The sequence below is a fragment of the Chlamydomonas reinhardtii genome, chromosome 16 (assembly GCF_000002595.2).
Source record: "Chlamydomonas reinhardtii strain CC-503 cw92 mt+ chromosome 16, whole genome shotgun sequence".
NCBI classification, from domain to species: domain Eukaryota; kingdom Viridiplantae; phylum Chlorophyta; class Chlorophyceae; order Chlamydomonadales; family Chlamydomonadaceae; genus Chlamydomonas; species Chlamydomonas reinhardtii.
In genome coordinates, this window is record NC_057019.1 from 5,717,495 (window position 1) to 5,733,755 (window position 16,261).

Here is a 16,261-nt window from a genome sequence, read left to right on the forward strand (position 1 = left end):
GTGGAGGTCAGTCCACTTCCGCTGCCAGCCCCCGCACCTCAGGTGTCCGCCTCAGGTGGGCACAGCGATGGCGATTGCTGCCCGGGCGTCAGGCCACCCCCGCGACATACCCACAACCCCACGCTCACCCACCCGTACACTTCACATTGAATTCACATTGAACCCTTCCTGATATAGCTGTGCTACGGCCCCCTCAAGCCAGCTGGACTTGTTATGCTAGCCGCGACCCCATGTGCAAGGAAAGGGAGTTGTCCTGGTGGGCCGTGGGCGGCAGGGGACTCGGAATTGTGGGCACGGGGACGGCGAAACACAGGCAGAACCCCCTGACCCCTGCGCAGTAACTCTTTGGCCCCTATATTGCCGTCGATACTTGATACCATATTTATCACGAACAAAGCTTAAGGAGGGGTAAATGCGAACCGTCACAAAGGATTGGCATGCGTGCCCTCACTTTTCACCCAAGTGCCTCCTCGCACGCTGTTGAGTAGCATCATATATTCAAGTATTGCTGTGGATCTGTGTGAGATTAACCCGTGGCATTATCTCGCAAGGAACAGGAACTTTCGTTTCCGGTCCCCATAATCCATCCGCGTAGACAGTTTGGTCGGGGTGACACACCACATTTCACTAATACAACTTTCATAACTACTTTGATATCGATGCACAAAGCCTGATTCTGTTTTTTTTTCCCCTCCCCTAACTGTGAACTTTTCCTCGTTGTCCTATATAGCGGTAGCATCTCATTGATTGTTGGGGCAGGTCCCTACCGCTGCAGCCGTACGCGACACACGGAAGACGACAAGTCGGTGTACTTACTTTGCGGGACCGCGCTGCCATTATCATCCTCGTTCAAACAGGAGAAACGTTTTATAATGGCAAAGGCAGAGTTATCGCGTTAGAGTCTTTGACCAGGCGACCGAAGCTCTCAATCGCTGCTACTCCAGAATGCAGCGCAGCAACTCTCAGATTGAGAGGCGTAGCAGTTGCAACCTTGACGTGCCGGTTGCAAAGGAGGCACGAGCGCGGCGGGCGTCCTGCTTGCTCACCGACGCCGGTGGGACTCTAGACCAGCGTGGGCTGGACAGGCTTACTAACGCGTCGTCTGAAATGCGCATGGAGTTGTCTATGACGGGTGCTCATCTCCGGAAATGCTGCGTGACTGGCGAACACAGCAGCAATGGGTTGGGGATTTCGGGAATGTGGGGTAAAAACGGCACGGCAGAGCGGCACATTACAACGCTCACACACGCCATCGTGTGTGCTCATCGCTTTCTGCTTTCACACGCACGCCACCGCGCGCTCGTCCTTGAAGTTAACCCGCAGTAACAAAGGACCGTTTGGGCGGGGATGGTGGTTACTCGCATGGCACAGCAAAAGTGCATTGTGCCCACCACCCCCGTTTGCTTTCACGGCTGCTGCAGGCCGCGGGTTCCCGGGGGCCCTGGCGGCAGCAACGGCATACGACTACGCGCCCAAAGGCAGCTTTGGAAAGTCTGGAAAGACAGGCATCTACGTCGTAGGCACGGGCGCAGCTAGAAAGCGGGTGAGTTCTTTGTGTTGACCGGCTACGGCTGGGCTACGGCGATTGTAAGTAGGTTGGGGTATTGGATTGCGCCCAGGAACAGGCCGTGCAGCACTGCAGCTGACCGTACTTGCAATCTACCCTGTCGCAGTTCCTGGTGGTGGTTCCGGATATCTTTGGGTTGGAAAGCAAGCAGGTGGGGCGAGGGCGTGGCGCGAGGGGGTCGCAGGCCAGGGCGCGGGCCGGGCACACATGGCATGGGCCGAGTGGCCCCACTGGCACTGGGTTGGGGGCTTGGGGGCTTGGAGGCTTGAGGCAGAAATGCATACATGCCCTACATGTGGCGATACGCCTTGCGCATCAGTGATCTACTTATGAGCTAGATGATTCAGTGGTATAACATGCATGAATGGTCCTCTCGCCTTGTGTCCTCCGCTTTGTATCCTCGACGCCGCCTACCTCCGTTTGCGCATGAGCAGTTCCTCCAGGTGTGTGAGTGTGTGCGAGTGAGCTGGTCAACAATACGTATGTGCGTCAGTGTGTGTTAAGAAGCACAAGGAACGGGTCATTGGGTTACGCTGTGTCCATGTGTATACGGGCTGTGGGCTGCAAGGCCGCTGCATGTTTGTTGCAGCCCAGTGGCCGAAGCCCGTGCCATTGTGGCGGCTGCCTGGTGACAATGCGTGGCACACGCGCACGCTGCCCGTGGCCGCAACCTATTTGCAGTCTCTGCCACCAGCTCGTAACATCTGCTCATCTCTGGCCTGTGACGGTCACGCGGGTCACGCCTTTGTGTGTGCTTGATCGCCCACAGGCATGTGACCGGTTCGCGGAGGCTGGCTGGGCTGACCGTGGTCGCCTTCGACCCTTTCATGGGCCTCCCCTGGCCCACTGCCAGGTTCCCTCCCCGTCCAGGTGCGTTTGCCAGGCACTTAAAGCTGCAACGCACGTGCCTGGCCGCCTGCGAAGAGAGCTGATCTGGATCGGCAACGCCTCGCCGCTGTTTGAATTGCTTGCTTATTGAGAACCATGGCGTAACGGCCTGCGCAAACCGATATACGACAACGGTTGACCAGCGCTTTAGCGTGGGTGCCAGACGCCTGGCTCAAACCGCAGCTGTTACAGCACGCTACCCCTCTATACGCGGCCTTCAAAACACCACCCGCCATCCTCAAAACACCTGACATGCCGGTAGCAACAAACACCCGTGCCCCCTGCCCCTCTTCCTCCAGAGCACGGCTACGAGCGCTGGCTGCAGGTCACGGGCGCCTGGACCCGGGTGGAGCCGATGCTTGAGGACGCGGTGCGGAGGGTGCGGCAGCTGGCAGCGGAGTCGGGCGACCGCAGCCTGAATACCAAGATCGGCTGCTTCGGCTTTGGCTGGGGCGGCATGGTGGCGCTGATGGCAGGGCGCAAGGTGCGGGAGCGGGCTGTCGCGGGGTTGGGGGCGTGGAGTGCTGGCTCACTTTGAGCGCACTGCTTGCCCCTCTCTCGAGCTGGTCTCAGTCCCTTCGCATATGCTGCGCCGTGCTACGACGTGGTGTGTTGCCAACACAACACACAGGCGGCCAGCGACCTGGGTGGCTCGCTGTTCTACGGCGTGGGCGCCGGCAACCCCGACCTGGGCGCGGCCGAGGCGGCAGGGCTGGACGCGGCCTGGTTCAAGGCCATCAAGTGCCCCGTGGTGGTGTTGTACGCCAAGGTGAGAGCCCACGCGCATGTGTGAGGGAGCACAAGCAGTCAAGGACGCATATGCACCGTATGTCACATAGCATATGGGAACAGAGAACACAGGACGCGCTTGTGCATGTAGTCGGACAAGTGTTCCCCAGTCACGGGAAAAGGGGCTGAGCCCCTCCACAGTCTGAGGCCGAACAGCCTCATCGCCCGGACATAGCCGGGGTCGGTTTCCACAGGCACATAGCCAAACCAGGTGCCTATCTAGCAGGCAGACAGGCAGGCAGGCAGGCAGGCAGGCAGGCAGGCAGGCAGGCAGGCAGGCACGCACGGACAGGGGCAATCCTGGGGGGCTTCGCCCCCCCCTTGGATCGCTTCGCTCGGGGGCCTCAGCCCAAAAACGCTTGTGCATGTAGTCGGACAATGGGGGCTCCCGCAGGAGCACAGTGTGTGCGGGACTGCAGTTGGGATCAGTAGCGTACGCAGCTGGTGGCTCGCGCCGTCGCTCCTGACGCCACACGGCACTGAGGCGGCGACAATGACCGCTGCACAATGCTTTGCGCTGTGCAGGCTGAGCTTCCCGTGATGAGGCTCATGGAGATGAACGCCGAGCTGCGGATGACGTTCGGGTGAGTGAGCAATTGACGGAGTGAGCACCTTCGCCTTCCAAATCCATTGCCAGTGACAATGGCTGTGACAGCGCAACGTGCCCGCAGAGCAGCCAGCCTCGCGCGTCCCTTACAACACGCGCCGCGTCAGCGCGTGCGGCACCTGCCTCGCGGATTGCCTGCATCGGAGTCCCCAAGCTAGCTGTGTGCACGCAACGGCAATCAATGTTGAACGCCCTGTCCTGCCCTCACAACCCGCAATGAAATCTGCTCACCTCTCAACTAAAAAGGAGACTGTGTGCGCCGTGCGCCATGTGCCGTGGTCACTTCCCCGTGTGCCCCGCTGCAGGGCTGGCGGGTCTCTGGTTCAGCCCACGGACACTGAGGCAACGGGCGTGGTGACGCGCGGCGACTGGACGCAGCCCGAGACCGCCGCTGCCGCGGGACGGGTCGTAGAGAGCATGACCGGCTGGCTGAATAAGCACTTTGAGGGGGAGAAGATCTGACGAGTCGGCCGTGTGCATGCAGTGTAGGTGCCCAAGTGGGCGTCGCAGGGAGGGCGGCGCGGCCACGGGGGCTACCGAGCAGTGGACTTGCAGGCGTGGCGGGCGTGGTAATGGCTGCTTCAGCAGCGCTTGGACTACCGTACTTGTAGGAGGATCGCTGGTGGCGTGGCTGGACACGGGAAAGCGAGAAATGCTCAAGCCGCAGGCGGCATCCCGTATAGACGCGGCCCAGGCCGTCGCCCAGACAGGGCGGCCACCTTCAGGGCGTGGTTGCCCTTGCTCATCAAGGTGGCATCCTGTATTTTTATCTGGCGAGTCGTCCCAGGTTCGATCTTGTGGCGTGAGAGCCGCCTCACCCCGGTGAGTGCACGTGCTTAGTGCTGTGGCGCAGTAGGGTGCTCAAGTGCGCTTTCGCAGCATTCTGAGCTCGGCATTGCTGGGTGGCGTGTCGTGGGTGCGTGCGGACGTGCGGTCGCGACACGTCTGTGCTGGCAGCATTGGATGGAGCTAATGAAGTCTTAATCGTTGGATGCCGTGAACATGTCTCGCTAATACCGTCATACGTAAGCAGGCTCAGCTGCAGTTTGGTACACGCATCGCTGTGGGGGTCAGGATGCGACCTGAATGTGGAGTTGGGTGCGGCTTGAATGCTAGCCGTCCGGACGTTGCCGTCGTTGCGCGTACTGTGCGTTGCCGTCGTTGCGCGTGCTGCTTCTGTATACGTGTGCTGGCGGCCCTTGTGCGGCGGCTCTTGTAACCAATGCAATCTTGTGCGGCAGCGCAAGGACGGCAAGGTTGACTGCGCGCGGAACTAACACCCTTCCCATGTTATCAATGCCTGAGCCCTGACTCCTGAAGGAGTGTGTAAATGTCGTGGGAGGAGGCAGGTCCATGGCTGGCATACATGCTTAATGGGGCACAAGCGCCGGCCTTTCACACGGCGCGGTCAGACATCAGTCATGCAGGCCTCAGCAAGCTCAACCCTCCCCTGAGCTCAACCCTCCAGCTGTCCGCACCTGCCTGCGCGCCTTCCTCTATTAGATTCTCATACGTTTTTCGCATACGGTCCGCCCTGGCGGGATTGAGAGTGAACACCCCGCGGTTCCTGGACGCGGCCACGCCATCGATATCCCGCCTGGCACCAGGTCACCGGCTTTACTCAGCCTCACCCAACTGCGTCCGCAACGTTGCTCGATTATATAAGCAATACAATGAGCCATAGCAGGCGCGCGTCTGAGTCAGGGCCGCCGAAGGGCCCGGGTCCTGGCTACGCACAGGTGGCACTCCGCCAACCTTTGCGGTGGCCGGCGGCATATTAGGCTGCTATCTGTTGTATTTTCAGTAATCTCATAAAAAACGCTGAACCGCTTGGCAAGTCCAGTCCGGCTACGCTTTTTGCCTGCAAACATCCATTCGGAGCCTATGTCTTGCAAACGGCAGTTTTCTTAAGTACGAGGATATCTGCAAGTTGTTTGCATCACACTGCACAATTGTTTTTTTGACAGCGGCGCGCCCGCCGAGGGGCGCGAGTTGGTGCGGGACTCAAGGCGGTCCCACATCTGAAACCACAATACTTAGACAATGAAAGGCAAAATAAGACAGGCAAGACCCCACGGTTGTGCAAAAATCGTCAAATCACGATCCATCCTCGATCGCCCCGATTTTCTGAGTGGAATTGGACTCGGCACCGCTACCCTCCCTACACTCATTCCCAATTCACAAAGAACAACACCAAAACAACATTTACAACAAGGGCATTGGCTTAGATTGCCGAGCCCCAGTCTGCAATTCCCTCGTCACAATTGCCTCCCCGGCGCCCCCGGCCTGCGCAGCGATGCTGCAAGGGCCAGTGATGTTGAGTCCGTTGCACTGCCCTCGCCCAGCCCACCTGGCGAGCGCTCGGGCTGTGCAGCGGCCCCGCAAATCAGCGCTTGTTGTGGACGACCTTGCGGTGAACCGCCTCATCCTTGGAACCATCCTGCACAAGGTAGGTTACATCGTAAGGCTGTCATCGGCCCCACGTCTAGGGGCCGACGCGAACGGACCGGTCACCGGGTGTATCGGCGAGGGGGTACCGTATCTAGGCTTCCGCCGAAGATTGCCCGCAGGAGCCGGCTCCGTCGCATAGTCGCTGATATTTACTGGCTATCTTGATGCAGCGCTTTCCGGTCTTGTGCTGGGTTGGCGCGGACGAGGTGCTTTTCCTAACAATTGCACTGTGTACCTGTCACTGCAGCTTGGTTTCGAGGTTCTGGAGGCGGAGAATGGTAACCAGTGCGTGGACGTATACAGCAAGGCGCACCGCGACATCGTCTGCGTCTTCCTGGTGAGGGTTCCGGGGACGCAAGCTTACTCAACGAATGCCGACACTGAGGTGTTGAGCGTGTCGACACCATGGCGAAGAGCCTTTATACCATGTAATTGAACACTTATCAAACTATATCGACAGGACCTACAAATGCCCGTGGCGGACGGTTGGGCGGCAACAAAGGGCATGCGCGAGCTGGATGCCGCGCGCGCCCGGAGCGGGAGCGAGCAGCAGCTACAGGTTCCCGTGGTAGTCTGCACTGCCTCATGCCTGGACGACCTTGTGGAAGGCGGCGAGACGGTGGCGCAGCGCGCGCTCACCCTGGGCGCCAACGGCGCTGTGGTGAGTTCGCAGGACCGCGCCCCAGACCCGTTTGCCTCCACAACCGCTACCGCGCCCGAGGTGCAGAGCCCTGACCGTTGCACAACTGTTACCGTATCCTGCTGACAACAATCGTGCCCGCCGCCACTTCTCATTAAATGCAGCGCAAGCCGCTGACAACCAAGGCCGTGCTAGCGCTGCTGGATGAGTACGCACCCCGCTGGCGTTCGACCATGGAGCAGCAGCAGCAACACGCCGCAGTGGGAGGTAGCAGCCCGATGAGCCCAGACGCCGCCGCTGGTGCGGCGCCGGGCGGCTTCTCAGTTGCGCCACGGGCGGACGGGCTTGCGGCGCCGCACGGGCGCGGCACGCACGCAGAGCACCACTCGTGGAGCGGGCTACATGTGCAGCATCGCACAATGCCACACCAGCAGCAGCACCAGCAGTATGCATCCATCTCGCGTCAACACCAGCAGCAGCGGCCAGCCGAGTGCCGGTGCACGTCGGCTTCTGGCGTCTGCCTCGCCAGCGCCTGCGCCTGCGGTGCCGGCGCGACCCGACCCGCCCCAGCGGCACCACCGCCACCAGCGCCATCAGCAAGGGCACATGGAGGGACCGGCGGGCGCTTCTTGCAGCTAGGCGGCTCCGGAGGCCCTCTGGACGGGCGAACGCTCGTGTTCTGCACCAGTCGCGACCTGGCCATGAACGGGGGAACCAACCCCACCTCCGCGGCAGGGCTCCGGCAGCAGGCGCGCCAGCACGCGCAGCAGCTGTTGCTGAAGCGATGCGGGCGCAGCCACCGCGACCTGTCGCGCACGCGGCCAGAATGCCTGGACGGCGACTCGGGCAGCGCTGCGGCGTCGGTGCATGCGACGGCGACGGCGCTGCAGCGTCGCATGTCGTTTGACGTGGCGGCGATGTCGTGGATGATGGCGGCGCGGCGGAGCACCTCGCCCGGCTACAGCCGCGCCTCGGGAATGGCGTTGCCGGCCCACCTGGCGGTGACCGCCGCCGCCCTGGGCTGAGAGTTAGCGCTGATGATGCTGTTGGTGCGGCAGATGAGGGCAGGGCAGGGAAGTTGCCGCGGTGTGTGTGTGTGAGTGTGTGTGTGGTCGCGCGCTGGCGTTGCCGGCATGGTTGGTTCGGGCCAGAAAGACCTAGACCTGGATGTATCAAGAAACCGCTATGCGGGGCTTGGCTGCTTGGCGCTGGTGCTGTCGTTTGTGTGTGTTTGGCGCTATTCGCGTCGTAGCCCTTGAGAAAATACAAAATTGTGAGCCGTATTTGTGGAGCGTGGTCTTGCGCGGGGCGCGATGTGCACCGCTGTCGGCGCCGCCGTTGCTCATATTAGTTGGTCGTGGGTACATAACTGCAGTGCCGCGTATTTGTTTCGTTGCAGCTATCATGTTATTTGTGGTTTGCCTGTATGTTTAGGTTGGATTTGCTGCATCCGTACTTCGCAGAGCACTTTTTCAAGGTGATTCTGTGGGCATCGGTTTCCTGTTCGTGGGAAAGGCGTGGCATATGCATGCGCCGCCCGGCCGCTGGCTGTGGGCCGGGGCGCTGAGTGCACAGGTTGCTGCAAGTATACACACACACCGGCATGCGACTCAAGGGCTATCAGGGGGCGAGAGAGCAAGGATGCGCCTTCTGTGGCTGGTGTGGTGTTGGATTTGCTCGATGTGCGGGGGTTGGGCCACTAGACTCTGTAGGTCGCTGGGCGCCCGGCAAACGCCCCATAGCGGTACCATGCAACGTACCGCACGCACGTTTGCTGTGGCTCGTGTGCGATGCGACAAGGCGAACAGCAATCGAGCCTCCGGATTGAAAGCAATGCAGCACCTGTTCTACACTGCGAATGTCACTGTCCCTGTGTTTGTCAGGTGCGATTTAAAAGTGTATGTAGCGGCGGGCGCGAGGCGCAGGAGGCACGAAGATACATAATTACGGTTGGGTGTACGTTACTTAAGTAATTCAAAGGTGTGGTTCATGGTGGGAGTGGCGGCACTGCACACTGGCACCGATGGCCCGTGACGCGGCGAGCGGCCGGGTGCGGCTGCAATCAGGTTAGAGCAACGAGTATTCAGGATTCGAGGTGATTGGGCAGGGGAAAGCGGGTGTGTGAATTCTCCAGAGCGGGGGTCGCGCCCCGCTGTGAGCATACGTGGGTTTTCAGGTGAAAGGCGAGGAAGCGGTTTCTATCGCCTCGCGCAAGACTGTAGGCTGCACTGCATCGCTGGCAGAGCGTGGGATAGCTAGGACGAAGGACGAGACGGACGGCTGTTCGTAACGAGCCCTACATGCCGGCAACCACAGAAGGCTGCTGATCGTGCTCACACACGCATATACCGGTACCTGAGTAAGAGGATGAAGAGGAGGATGGGGTTGTCGGCGCTTTGAGGTGATGGCTGCATACAAGGCTGTGGGGCTTGCGGCGGAAGGAGGTTCGCGGCTATTCAGCGCCCCCTGACATCTGGCGCAAGTCCTCACGCCGCCACCCTAAGCACGGCATACTTTTTTGTGGTGGGCTGCAGTACGGTTTTTGCAAGTACTGTACCCAGGTCCGGCCTTTTTGGTGTGGGTTTACTCCTTTACGTATGCGCACGCTCCGCCCTTGAATGTATGGCATGCCATGGCCAGCGGGCAATTCCTCGCTGAGTCAACATGGCACGGGCGGCAGCGTTGCGGTTAAGGGAGGTGCTATGTGTGTGGAGGATGGCCCCACATACCGAGCAGAAAAAGCAGCGCTGTGTATTGCGTAAGGCGGTGTGACGACGGCCAGAATTGAAGAGTGCAGTACAACTGAAGAAGAAAGAAGGCGGTGCGCAGTCGCCATGAAATGATGAGAAGATGAATTTGTCACAGAGGTTTGTGTGAGACATGTCTGAGACGGGGGCTGCTCAGGGGCGAGGCCGGCCGGCGTGTGGCGCCAAGCCTTTGGCTGTTTGCGGCAGGACAGGTTTGCAGCTGCGGTCACAGCATTGAGCTGTAGCCGTGGAAGGGGGGCGCCACAACGGAATGCCCGCAACGCCAAAACGTACAGGCACCAGGTGCTGCAAGCACAGGTGGCGTGGCTGAACGATCCGAGCTGAGCTGAGGTGTCGTGCCACTGCGTGTAACAACGGACCGGCCCTGATCTCGTCTGATGCCAATCCCTTGTCGCTGCGTCCATGGCATAGCTACCTCAGCCGCCGCACTGTCCACTGTCCGAACTCCGAAGTGGCGACAGAGTCCCCTTGTCACCGACATGCCACCAGTGGTCGTGGCGGTCGGGGTAAGGTAGGAGCCCGGCGGGTGCCCCAGCGAATCACGCAGGTGCCCACAACCAACACCAGCTATGAATCCGCACATGTGTTCGTGCCTGTAGTAGGATAGTCGGTGAAGACACATCTAGATGCCCCAGGGCGCCGTCCGCAGGGTTATATACTTGTGCGTCGTAGAACTTCCGTGTGCCGCCCACAGTGCCTGTGTGTCCCGCCCCAGACTGCATGCCGCGCGCGCGTCTTGCCGCAGACTTCAAGTCTTCAACCCAACAGCCTCCTTCCCGACCCCTGCGTTGTGCCCACCTCCTGCTGCCGCCGCCAACGCTGCCAACCTCTTCGATTACTTTGCCTCGGCCCTGGGCGCCACGCTCTGGGGGATCATGCGCAGAGAAGACGCACCGCCATATTGTGTGGCTGAAGCACTGCGCTTGCATGATGGCAGTTACAACCGCCTGAGCCGGTTCTACCGTTCTAGCTAGCTAGTTCAGCCGCTGTTGCCAGGCTACCAGATGCTGCGAGCTCCGAAGGGGCTGACGGGGGAGGAAAGCAGCGGAACAAGCTATATGAGGCGCACCGCACGACAGGCCCCCCCACTGGATCCAAGACGCAGCACGGCGGGGCGGCCGCTGGGTCACCGGCAAGCACCCTGCCCCCATGCTCGTGGCAATGAGGTGTTTGCCCCCATGCGGCTGAGTCGTATGCTGATGAGCATGCACTGCCATCGGACGTGAGCTGGCGGCGGAGCCGTGCAGAATGGCGCCTGGTGGCCGCTGTGTGGAGGGCCGGAGGCACGGCGTGCCGCTCCGCTGCCCCCTGCTTAGCTCCCCCAGAGCTTGGCTCCCCCACTGCTCTGCTGCGCGTCACCGCACTGGCTGTTTTTGCCAGACAGCCCACTAGGGCGTCAGGGCGCCACGCCCATCACCAGGGGGCCCAACTGCGCACACCCGCAAACCTGTGACTTGCGCCGGATTACCTGGGATTACAAGTCCACCTATTGACAAACATGGGCACTCCCAGCTCCTTATGTTCGCTTGCGCCGCCTGTGTGGGATGTGGTGTGTCTCGCTGCTATATCTGCCCTGGACTTTGGTCGGCAGCGTATGGTTATGGCCGGGCTGGCGGCGCGAGCGAAGCTGCCGTCGGCCCGGGTGCTGAGCATTGGACTTGCCGTCGTAGCTGACTTCTGGGGTCGTCTCCAGACGTTTGTGACTTTGGGTATCAGGCCAAAGGGTTGGGACACTGTGCCGTCTGCGCATCCTTTCATCTCTCGGGCTGTTGGTGGCGGCATGGTTTTGCGCTTGCTGTATGACGCTGCTTCCTCGCCTCCCTCGCCGTGCGAGGTTGTGCGTGGTTGGTGGCTTTGTGTGTGGGCAGGATGCACGCGTGGGCGACCGTTCTAGTACCTGGACGCTTGCGCCCTGGTTAGTGCGTGCGCTGTGCGTGTGTCCTGCGGCCTAGACGTTTCCCGGCACTTCTGTGCCTAGGCTTGTGACGTTGAGGCACAGCGGTGGGGCTCTGGCGGGTTGAGGCTTGGCTAGGACTCACTGTGCGCGGAGTCACACGGACTTTGTCCGCGGGAGGGTTTGCAGCAAAGTCGGGGTTGGTGGAGTCAAGTTGGGCCCTGATAGCATGTGATGGCTCGGCGTCTTCGGGTGCTGGGACTGTCCCCTCTGTAACATCCGCATTCTTATGTTCCCGGCATTCGTAATGGTGATATGTCATGCAGAGTCCCATACCAGAGTCATTCACCACTCCGGTGTCGCCAGTGACCCAACAACCACGACACGGTACGGTACGCGGACTTACGCGGTAGCTACGACCTACCGTGGATAATCGATCTGAGCCAACCAACCAAACAACGACCATGAATCACCATCAAGGTATTAACCCAAAACGCGACACCACACACACGGAACAAAACTTGTGAATTTTGCGCATGCAAGTCCGTGTAGGCGGTGTGTGGCGATGTCGTCCCGCCGCCAGCCCGTAAGAGCAGAACAGCAATGATACAGTACGCAGTTCGTCTTTCATGAAGCAGCACTTCCGTAGTCTTCGTCATCTCACCCCCGAACCAGTGAAGCCGCCGCACAACAACACACGCGCCATTCGCGAACCACACTGAACCACCAACTCGACAAAACCACACTTGCTTACACTCAGTCTTGCGCTCTGAACACTACCATACCCTGACTAACGTACTAGCATCTTTGCTATGATACATACTACACCCCCACAGCGCCCAGCTAGTCTCCAGCTACGCTACTTGCGTTCGTACCGCCGCCGCCCCAGCTCGTCTACAGCCGCCAGGTAGTACACGCCCCGCCCAACCGCCGCCAGATCACCAACCGGCGTGTACGGCAGCGGGCAGCGGTACGACGCCTCTACCTGCGCCGCCACACCGTTAAAATCCGCCACGGACCGTACCACGCGCGCCGCCAGCCGGGCATCAAGGTCCAGAACCCGCTGGATAGATTCTAGTGTGAAGCGCGGGTCGCGGGGGCCTGGATCCAGGAAAGCTGGGCCGTCACCATTACCACCGCCAGCCACCGGCAGCTGCTTCGCGCCATCACCATTTCCGTGGCAGCCGCTGCTCCCGTCCTTTACGTTGCTAGCGGCAGCGCTACTGCTGCTCCCATTGCTGCTGCTACTGCCAGCGCTGCAGCCACGCGCCACGAAGCCCAGCAGTGCGGCCAGCGTGCCGGATCCGAATGAGAACAGCAGCAGGCGGCGGCCGGCTAGGCCCGCGTCACCGCGCCGCCAGACCAGGCTGGCAAGGCCCTGCCACACGCTGGCTGTGTAGGAGTTGCCCAGCTGCAAGAGGGGGAAGCGGGGCGTGATCGCAAGGTCGGGCGGTAAGTGTCTTGATATGATCCAGCGTGGTAAATGCATTGCGGCATGGGGAGCATCGCGAGGTGCGCAAGGGCGGGGGAGCTGACAAGCCCAGGCCATTCCAGGTAGTGCCCTACCTATATATCCGACCTCAACTATACATCCACAATGCCAACCCCTTTTCCATACCCATTCTAGCCGTCAACTCCACCTCCACCCACACGCACCTGCCGCTGCAGCCATGCCGCGTCCTCCCCCAGCTCCTGCCACAGCGCCGCAGTCCCCTCCACCAGCGCCCCCTCCAGCGACTTGTCCGACAGGCGCCACTCTGCAGCCGCAGCCGCAGCAGCAGCCGCGGCCGCAGCCGGGCCAACCGAGCAACCGCCACCGCTGCCCGCTGCCATTGGCACTGTCGTCGTGCCCGCTGACGGCCGCGGCAGGAACTCATCCAGCCCTCCGAGGTCGAGCTCCAGCCTCGGGACCAGGTGTGGCGCTAGGGCGTGGCTGTGGCTTGGATGGCCCTGGTGCTGCTCCTGCACCCACTCCTGCGCCCATTCACCAGCTGCACCCCCCTCCAGCGCTGCCCCTTCCCGACTTTCCCCTCCCTCCTCTGCCTTCACCTCCGCCTCCGCCGCTTCCTGCCGCTGAGGCCCCGCCGGCGTCAGAAGCCGTGTGTCCTTGGCAGCTCCCGCCGCCGCCCCCACCGCCTGTCCTGCTACTGCCGCTGCCGTGCCCGCTACTGCCGCGGCCGCCGCAGCTGCAGCTACAGCCTCGCGCCTCCTGAGCTCGTCCATGAGCGCCAGGCGGCCCAGGCCCTTGCGCAGGAGCTTGTTGAGGGGCGCGTGGCCCACAAAGGCACACACGTGCGGCAGCAGGCCTGTGTGGAGAGTCAGGGGGATGATGCGACGGGCGAGGATGCGATGTCTTAGGTGTCAGGCGGAGAAGGGTTAGGTGGAGAGTAGCGTTCCGTTACCATATCAGCTTAGCTGCTGCCCACCGTACCGCTCACGTGAACGGGTTGGAACTACTTCTCCCTGCACACGGCCCTCTCGGGCCGGCTCTTTGGCACGGCCCTCCCTCCGGACCCTTCCCAGCGCACCTTCCCCCGGCTGCAGCTCTCCCGCCGCCTGCAGCCGCTGTGCCAGCTGCACTGCGCAGTGGCCCACAGATCCCAGGTACTGGAGGGAGGGCGGGAGGAGTAAGGCGACGCGGGGTAAGGATTCTGCAGGTTCAAACCGTTTCCCGGCCCGAAACACCAACACACGCACATGCCACACGCCGCACAGGAGCTCCCGGCACCATCCCAGCACCAGCCCCGCCGCGCCTCCTCACCGCCGCACCTGAGACAGCGTCAGCGCCCCGTCCACGGTGGGGTACGGCAGTGAGCCCAAGGGCTTGTAGAAGTCGTACGCATGCTGGCCGTGTGTGCCGTACCACAGCGGATCCAACACCAGCGGCGCGTCCGGACCCACCAGCATGGCAGCGGCGCCGCAGCCGCCTGTGCGTGGGTGCAAGCAGGGTGTGAGCGGCTGCCTTGGCGCTCGTGAGCACACAAACATGCTCGCGCACACTTCCTTGTACGTTTGCGCCCATGTGCCAATTTGATACACAGACACACCATTGCACTCGAGTCCCCACTGCACTGCTCATCCAGGTCAAACCATGCGCACGCTCTCCCCGCACTACACGACCCTCCCTGACCTCCCCATCCTTCCCACACACCCCAACCCCGCGCACCTGTGGCCCGTGCCGCGCTGCCGGGCGCATACAGCGCCACGTCAGCACACACCACCATTGCCAGCCGCCCGTCCCAGCGGCTGCTCTCCACCCACGCCGCCGCCGCCAGCAGCGCCGCAGTGCCGCCAAAGCAGGCGTGCACGACGTCCGCGCCCTCAGCCGGCGGACCCCAGGAGGTGGGCGGCGGTCTGGCGGCCGCGCCTGTACTTGATGGCGTTGCTGCTGCTCCTGTGGCTGGCGAGGCTGAGGCTGGGGATGTAGGGTTTGTGGGGGTTGGTGCGTTGGTTTGGCAGGAAGCCGGCTGCGCTGAGGGCTGTGGCGGCGGAGGTTGGGGCGCCGCGGGGGCCGCAGGGGCTGTGGAGGCCGCGGGCGCCGCGGGGCTGAAGAGTGCCATGAGGTGCGACTTGATGCTCTTGCTCCGGTCCAATCCTGACTCCGTGGCCACCTGCACACAGCCAGCGGGAGCAAGACACACGTAGCATGTCGTACACCACGATATTTGCAACCACTACTCGTCAGCGCCTGCTTGCCGCACGACATCACAAAGACACACACAATCCTATCACGGCTTTGCGTGTTTTGTGCTTTCGAAAAATCTAATATACACACACGCAGTCGCCCCCGCCCCCACCTGCAGGTGTCCGATCTCCCAGGGGCCCACGCCGTACTTGTCCATCAGCGCGGCCGCCGCCGTGAGCGCCTGAGACACCGCGTCCTCGCGGTCGCTGCAGAACGCCATAGCCTCCTGAGGCGGCACCAGTCGCCGTGGCAGCCGCGCAGGCGGGCAGGAAGGCAGCATCAACTCGTGCATCCCGTTCCGCCGAGCACCCAGTACCTAGCCTGCTCCTCGGCAGGGCGGCAGGTGCCCAGTGGCATGCTGCTCCCACCACTAGCTACCGCTACCGTAACAAAAGGTGCAGCAGCGGCAGCAGCACCAGCACTAACAGTAGCAGCTTCAGATGCAGCAGCAGCGGCTACGCCGCCTGCCCCGGCCCTCACCTGGCCCAGCCCTACGGTGTATTTGCCCGGGCAACCGTCTGCCGCCTCCATGTCGGTCATGAGGACCTGGAGTCCGATGCGGTGGAGGGGGCCGAGGCGTGGGACAGGGGATGTGGTCAGCAAAGCCACCGTTCGTTCCTCGACACGACGTGGGGACCCCGAAAGGTTTCCACGCCAAAGGTTTCGGAAGTGACAAATTTGTGTACAGGGGCTTTTCATCGATGCTTATGTTGGTATTCTTGCCTTTTGGGACGGGAAATACAGCTCCAGCGCCAGAATGCCCACAGCCTTTGGGCGTGGCTGTGCTGCGCGGTGCATCAAGCGTTCCATCATTGCTGAAACGATTTAACAATGTTAATTGCCCATGAGTCTGGCCATTTGACGAGTGCGTGCAAACTCAGCAGTGCGCTGACGTTTCAGCTGCTCTCAAGGGCGAGCCAATTGCATGCATGAATACATGGACAGCAAAACGGATACAAACTCAAGCTACAT

At 61.5% G+C, this 16,261-nt stretch overlaps 3 protein-coding genes across 3 annotated transcripts; 2 read left to right on the forward strand and 1 right to left on the reverse strand.

The window, feature by feature from the left end:
- Positions 1–386: 386 nt before the first annotated feature.
- On the forward strand, positions 387–5,778 carry CHLRE_16g679051v5 (uncharacterized protein). The gene is made up of 9 exons (XM_043071375.1): positions 387–1,054; positions 1,422–1,543; positions 1,674–1,718; positions 2,002–2,010; positions 2,337–2,437; positions 2,755–2,939; positions 3,087–3,224; positions 3,770–3,828; positions 4,157–5,778. The coding sequence occupies exons 5-9, from the start codon at positions 2,395–2,397 to the stop codon at positions 4,311–4,313; spliced, it is 582 nt and encodes a 193-aa protein (XP_042916045.1). The 5' UTR covers positions 387–1,054; positions 1,422–1,543; positions 1,674–1,718; positions 2,002–2,010; positions 2,337–2,394; the 3' UTR covers positions 4,314–5,778.
- A 148-nt stretch (positions 5,779–5,926) lies between these two features.
- CHLRE_16g678900v5 (uncharacterized protein) lies at positions 5,927–10,073 on the forward strand. The gene is made up of 4 exons (XM_043071370.1): positions 5,927–6,300; positions 6,550–6,639; positions 6,763–6,963; positions 7,107–10,073. Exons 1-4 carry the CDS (start codon positions 6,148–6,150, stop codon positions 7,965–7,967), a joined length of 1,305 nt encoding a protein of 434 aa, XP_042916046.1. The 5' UTR covers positions 5,927–6,147; the 3' UTR covers positions 7,968–10,073.
- A 1,777-nt stretch (positions 10,074–11,850) lies between these two features.
- CHLRE_16g678850v5 (uncharacterized protein) lies at positions 11,851–16,226 on the reverse strand. Its single transcript, XM_043071368.1, has 8 exons — positions 16,013–16,226; positions 15,770–15,835; positions 15,402–15,515; positions 14,771–15,215; positions 14,374–14,531; positions 14,133–14,211; positions 13,261–13,910; positions 11,851–13,015 (listed from the first exon to the last, which is right to left on the reverse strand). Exons 1-8 carry the CDS (start codon positions 16,100–16,102, stop codon positions 12,464–12,466), a joined length of 2,154 nt encoding a protein of 717 aa, XP_042916047.1. The 5' UTR covers positions 16,103–16,226; the 3' UTR covers positions 11,851–12,463.
- Positions 16,227–16,261: the final 35 nt, after the last annotated feature.

Excerpts from the sequence above, each read along its gene's own strand:
- CHLRE_16g678900v5 (XM_043071370.1), top strand. The coding sequence starts at position 6,148 with ATGCTGCAAGGGCCAGTGATGTTGAGTCCGTTGCACTGCCCTCGCCCA. Across the intron at positions 6,301-6,549 it reads TTGGAACCATCCTGCACAAG|CTTGGTTTCGAGGTTCTGGA; the intron begins GTAGGTTACATC and ends CTGTCACTGCAG. Across the intron at positions 6,964-7,106 it reads TGGGCGCCAACGGCGCTGTG|CGCAAGCCGCTGACAACCAA; the intron begins GTGAGTTCGCAG and ends CATTAAATGCAG.
- CHLRE_16g679051v5 (XM_043071375.1), top strand. The coding sequence starts at position 2,395 with ATGGGCCTCCCCTGGCCCACTGCCAGGTTCCCTCCCCGTCCAG. Across the intron at positions 3,225-3,769 it reads TGGTGGTGTTGTACGCCAAG|GCTGAGCTTCCCGTGATGAG; the intron begins GTGAGAGCCCAC and ends TGCGCTGTGCAG. Across the intron at positions 3,829-4,156 it reads GAGCTGCGGATGACGTTCGG|GGCTGGCGGGTCTCTGGTTC; the intron begins GTGAGTGAGCAA and ends GCCCCGCTGCAG.
- CHLRE_16g678850v5 (XM_043071368.1), bottom strand. The coding sequence starts at position 16,102 with ATGATGGAACGCTTGATGCACCGCGCAGCACAGCCACGCCCAAAGGCT. Across the intron at positions 15,516-15,769 it reads ACACCGTAGGGCTGGGCCAG|GAGGCTATGGCGTTCTGCAG; the intron begins GTGAGGGCCGGG and ends GTGCCGCCTCAG. Across the intron at positions 15,216-15,401 it reads GGGAGATCGGACACCTGCAG|GTGGCCACGGAGTCAGGATT; the intron begins GTGGGGGCGGGG and ends GGCTGTGTGCAG.